Source organism: Monosiga brevicollis, genomic scaffold (genome assembly GCF_000002865.3).
Source record: "Monosiga brevicollis MX1 MONBRscaffold_4 genomic scaffold, whole genome shotgun sequence".
NCBI lineage: Eukaryota > Choanoflagellata > Craspedida > Salpingoecidae > Monosiga > Monosiga brevicollis.
In genome coordinates this window covers 726,315-731,648 of record NW_001865041.1, presented here as the reverse complement: position 1 = coordinate 731,648, position 5,334 = coordinate 726,315, and the positions used below count along the sequence as shown (strand labels likewise).

Genomic DNA, 5,334 nt, shown 5'->3' with positions numbered 1-5,334 from the left:
AGACACACGGAGACAGACAGAGAGAGAGAGAGAGAGAGAGCCAGAGACTGAGAGAGAGAAACACACAGAGAAACACACAGAGAGAGTCAGAGAGAAACACAGAGAGAGAGAGCGAGACACACACAGAGAGAGCCAGAGAAACAGAGAGTCAGAGACAGAGAGCGAGAGAGAGCGAGAGAGAGAGAGAGGTGTTTGTGACAAATTGTCTGGAGGATTCCTTTTGTTTGTCAATTCCAAACTGCACCACATGCAAGATCAAGCTGATGAAGTGTGCAGTGTTGCAGCCACACACACACACAGAGTTGCTCTCTCTGCGCCATGGGGAGTAAAGTGTGATGCTGGGGGCACTTTGAAGTGGTGGCATTCATTTTGGCTGATCGGGATTTCTGTTGATGGTGGATCGACGACATGGCGGGAATGACGACGGCAGCAATTTTGGCAGTCACATGGCTGGCTGTGGTCGTGATGGGTCGGCCCACCATGTTGAAGGGGTTTAACACGTACAGTGTGGACAAGACGTGGCCGGCCGAAGGCGCTTTTCCTGCAGGTACAGATCAGTTTACGGCCGTGGCCGTGGTCGGGTCCAGTGTCTTTGTCGCGCAGCGCAACAAGACCTACACCAACCCGATCCTGCAGCTTTCAACGGCCAACGGCACGCTGGAGAGCACGTGGGGGGCAGACACGGTGTATGGCAGCGACGCAACCTTTGGTGTGCACGGCATGAACTATGACCCTCTGCACAAGCACCTCTGGCTTACCAACGTGCTCGACAACACTGTTCGGCAGTTCTCGCTGCAAGGCCAGGTTTACGCCACCTATGGCACGCCTGGCTTGGCTGGCAGCAGCTTGAACCCGCTTCAGTTCTCCAGCGTGGCAGATGTTGATTTCGACGGCACCTCCGCCTTTATCAGTGATGGCGATGGAGGGATCAACAACCGCGTCATCGCTCTCAAGGACGGGCAACTGTTGTGGTCCAGCGGCTGGGCTGGCTCGGGCGATGACGAGTTTAGCTCTCCGCACACAGTGGCGTATGTCGATGTTTTGCATGCCGTTCTTGTGGGTGACCGTGGCAACAACCGTATCCAGGCCCTCAATGCCCAGGATGGCACCTTTATGTGGGCGTACGACCTCGGCAACCAGTCTGTGTGGGGCCTCCGCTACGACTCGGCCCACGGCACCCTAGCCCTGGCTGACGGCAACACCCAGGTAACGTCCAACCATACGCTCACACATCGCATCAGCATACCATGCGCACGTCTGTCGGTGACTGTCGAATGCTGAAGTGATCTCTCAAAGTCATACCTCACCAATCCGTTGACCCTCACGAAGAAAAAAAAACGGCGTACATCACATCACATGCACATGCCCACCAACTGCCAATTCTTATGTGCCTGGTCTGGCCCTGCATCTTGTTACTCATGGCATCATCTTGGTTGTCTTGGCCAGGAACTGCGCTTCTACACAGTACACGCTTCAAACTCAAGTGACGCCGCTCTGGAGCTGACCCAGACCATTCCAATTGCATCCACCTCATGCAACGTACCCCACGAACTGGCTTTGGATTCCGCGACGGGTGATTTCTACCTCGCCTGCGTACACTTTCCAAACTCCAATGTCCTTAAGATCAAGCGCCAATAACTTTCAATCTATCTATCTTGCCTTGAATATGATTGCCTGACACCGTCACACCACCATGCGCATCCCTCACCCCCTGTGTTTGTGTGTGTGTGTGTCTCTCTCTCTCTCTTTCTCTCTTTTTCCAATTCATCGCTCTCTCTCTCTCTCTCTTTATGTTTTTTTCTGACAAGTTGTTGGTAACCAACCAATCGAAGGCTGTGTGAATTTGTTTCGTCTGGTAGCGGAACTGCTGCTGCTGCTGCTGCTACTGCTGCTGCTGGTTCAATTTCAACCCCAGACCGGACCGAGACCGGCAGACGAGACGAGGAACAAGGGGTCACGATAGCCCCTTTTGGCTCGATGCCCCTCTCTGATTCGTTGGTCGCGTTTTGGGTTTCTAGCTCCAGCAGCAGTGTGCAGTAAACAGGATTTGAAGCTTGTTCAACTCATCAGTCTCCCTCGTTGGCAACAGCGACAGACCCTGGCCCCACTCTAGCTCGAGGCACCCGGACAAAAGCAACTCTAAGACCCTTCCTTCCTTCCTTCCTCCTTTTTTTGCTCCTGACAGCCTTCCCGCTCGGTAGCGCCCGAGCCCAGCGCATTGCACAGGGTGTTTTAGAGAAACAGAGAGAAACAGAATCGGCGCACATTCCAAGATGATCATCTTTCAGACCAATGGGCCCATGGCCAAATCGGCCCAGGTCTTAGCTCAGCTCGCTGTTGGCTACTACTTCCTCATCCTCGCCTGTCGTCAACTCAATTCAGACGAGGATTCAGAAACGGAGGTGGCCATTGATAACCTCATCGATTTGGCGCTCTACCACCACACTTGCCTTTTGATTTTTGGCCTTGTCTATGAGGATGGATACTGGCGGGGCCCTGACTCCCGGGCCAAGGCGCGAGCGGAAGCCAACCGCCATCTTCTCTTCAACATTGGTGCCCTCTTCGACCTTCACTATTTGGATGAGACCACATTTGATTTTATTCCGGACCAATTCCGTTTCCGCGCCGTACGCTTGTTGCGTCTCCCTTACACTCTGGCTCATTTCGTTGGCGTGGAGGAGCTAAACTGGGACATTATAAAATATGGCTTCTACCAATGCATCCTCTTCGCTAGCATCTGGGGTCTGACCAATGCCCAGGCTTGGGCGCTGCTCGAGATGGAGCCACCTGCTGGTACCTCGCCAGTCAGTCTGATCGTGCTCTATTGGATCATCCTGGCAACCCGCTGCTTCTTCCGCCGCAAAGCCGTCGCCAAGGCCAAGAGTGCCGAAGCAGCTGCCAATGACGAGTCGGGTGAGGGTGACAAGGACCTGGACGAAGTTTGCCAAGAAATGATCAAGAACGTCAGGCTTCTCAAAGGCGTCATGAATGAGGTGCGTTACCCAACCACGCTCGACCCAACAAGTTTATGACGGCACTGCCCAATGGGTCAATCGTAGAAAAAGCCAATGGCCAGCTGAGCAGCCGGGCCAGGTTGCTTGGAACAGTATTCACAGACTGCACTGCGTTTGCTCACCACTCGACCTCCCCACGCCTCCCTGTTCCGTGCTTGCTGCCGCTGTTACACAGCACCCCGAAGAGTTTTTAGAAGATATCATGAGCAGTCTCAAACACGAAACCTTTCCCCCAGGCAGCAAACTTGCCACGATTGGCGTGCGTACCTTGACCCAGGCAATCGACAGGCATCGTTGTTGTCATGGTTGGGCGCTGTGATTCCTTGTCTGATTCAAGACGAGCAAGTCCCAGCTCACCTTGCATGCCTATCACACCACACAATTCTACAGGAGGTGGGCCACCACATGTTTTTCATCGCCAAAGGCAAGGTTTCCATCACCACAGCCAACGTGAGTCAATGGCCATTCATCCCGTCAATGGCCTCTGCCCTGCAGCATGTGCTGCAACCAACACTTGATGGCAACACTAACGCATGACACCTTGCTACACTCGGTTGAACGCAGAACAAAACGTTTACCCTGCCCTCGGGTATTGCTCTCGGCGAGATTGCCCTCATGCGTCCCATGAGTAAACGTACGGCGGTATGTGGAACCTTTGGTGTGGTCGCCTTGCGCTACAGGCGCTTTGCTTTCCTGTCTGCATGCTGGTTTCTTTCCGTGCCCGGCAATCTCAATCCGCTATGTTGGGCCCGATATGCCGCCTTAATTGCTATTCCCTCAGACCATCTCAGCTGCCACCAAATGTGAAGTCTTCTTGTTGAACCAGGAAGCCTTTGACAAGCTGCGCTCGGCTTATCCGGCCCTGGGTACGTCTTCAACGCGCTGCCCCAGCTTGCTGGTGCTTCTGCAAACCTTGTATTGTGGTCGCCCCGGCTTGCTCACGATGCTGGCCACCCTGCGCGAGGACAGCTCAAGATGTGCGTGCCCAAGTGAGCAAGTTTCGCAAGGACGATAATGCCTTGTATGTGTCCATTTGCATGAGAGCTGCCACCTCGACGTGCTACAAGATTGCTGCCTACATCCTCGTTTCAGTCTATGTCGTGGTACGTTGGCGGTGATTGCGCGCGTGGGAATTGCTCGGTCCATCTGGATTGGAGGAAAGGCTCACGCTCACATCGATTGATTCTGACTGCTGATGCCTGGGCCCGCTCGGCAGACCTTTCTGTCCAAGGTGTAAGCCTTCTTCATAAATGCAAGCACAACACTCGAAACATCGCACTCGTCCCGTGGTGCCTCACCAGAAACAAGGCGCTGTGAGCACGGAATGATGCGATCACATTCTACAATACTCTACAACGGTCTTTTAAGACTGCTTGGGGAGGGTCTCATTCAGAAAACTCTCGACGGCCTGCACCGTCTCTTTACTATAATCGATCATGGACATGGTGACCAACACTGGCAACGAGGGTGGTGCTAGCCCCTTGCGCATGGCTGCCACGGCCGCCTTGCCAGCCAAGATGTTCTGGCCCAGCTAGTCAGTGGATAAGGAGCGGACCAAATAGTCACATGAAGAGAAAGCACCAGATCACGTATGACTGCCAACAAAAAAAAAATTGCAATGCACGTTCCTCACCTGAAGAGTATCACCGAGCAGCACATCAATATCGGTGTCTCCCGAAGCCGTCAAACGCACACGAGCCTAAAAGCAGGTGCGATCAAAAAGGTTGCACCCGGAATGAGACTAACCCCGAAACCAAACAACTCGAATCTGTGCCTCAAGCTTATGCTGCTCCACTCGGACCCCCACTCCGTCGGCGAAAGAACAAACCATGGTGCCAAAAGTACCCCGCTGGTTGAGCGTCACCCAGGTGCAGTCTGTGTACGCCAGAACGAGCACGTGCAAATCGGCATCCTTCACCCGCCCCTGAATCTGCGGGCGCCACGTCAGTAGAGACTATGATGAGCGTGGCGCCGTACACTCAACAGCAGCAAAGAAAAAAAAGCGCTGCAAGGGACTCTGTCGCGTACTTGGACGGGGTCTCGAAGCACCGCCGCAGCCGTACGAGCCAAGCCACCCATCTTGGAACCATCACCCGCTGTGGCCGCCATCGTGACCCAAGCTCTACCCGTGCCTGAGACGAAAAAGAAAAGGTACGAGAGAGCGAGACGGCGCAGGAGAGCAAAGTAGGGAATTGACAAACGATCGCGTTGATGCCCGCTCTCTCTCTCTCTCTCTCTCTCTCTCTCTCTCTCTCTCTCTCTCTCAAACTCTCTCTCTCTCTCTCTCTCTCTCTCTCTCAAACTCTCTCTCTCTCTCTCT

General features: G+C 53.9%; 1 protein-coding gene across 1 annotated transcript; it reads left to right on the top strand.

Annotated features, from left to right (window-relative positions):
• Positions 1-771: 771 nt before the first annotated feature.
• On the top strand, positions 772-1,128 carry MONBRDRAFT_2797 (uncharacterized protein; the record flags this gene model as incomplete). Its single annotated transcript, XM_001743848.1, has 1 exon — positions 772-1,128. A coding segment is annotated over one exon (357 nt), but the record flags the coding sequence as incomplete, so codon positions are not given.
• Positions 1,129-5,334: the final 4,206 nt, after the last annotated feature.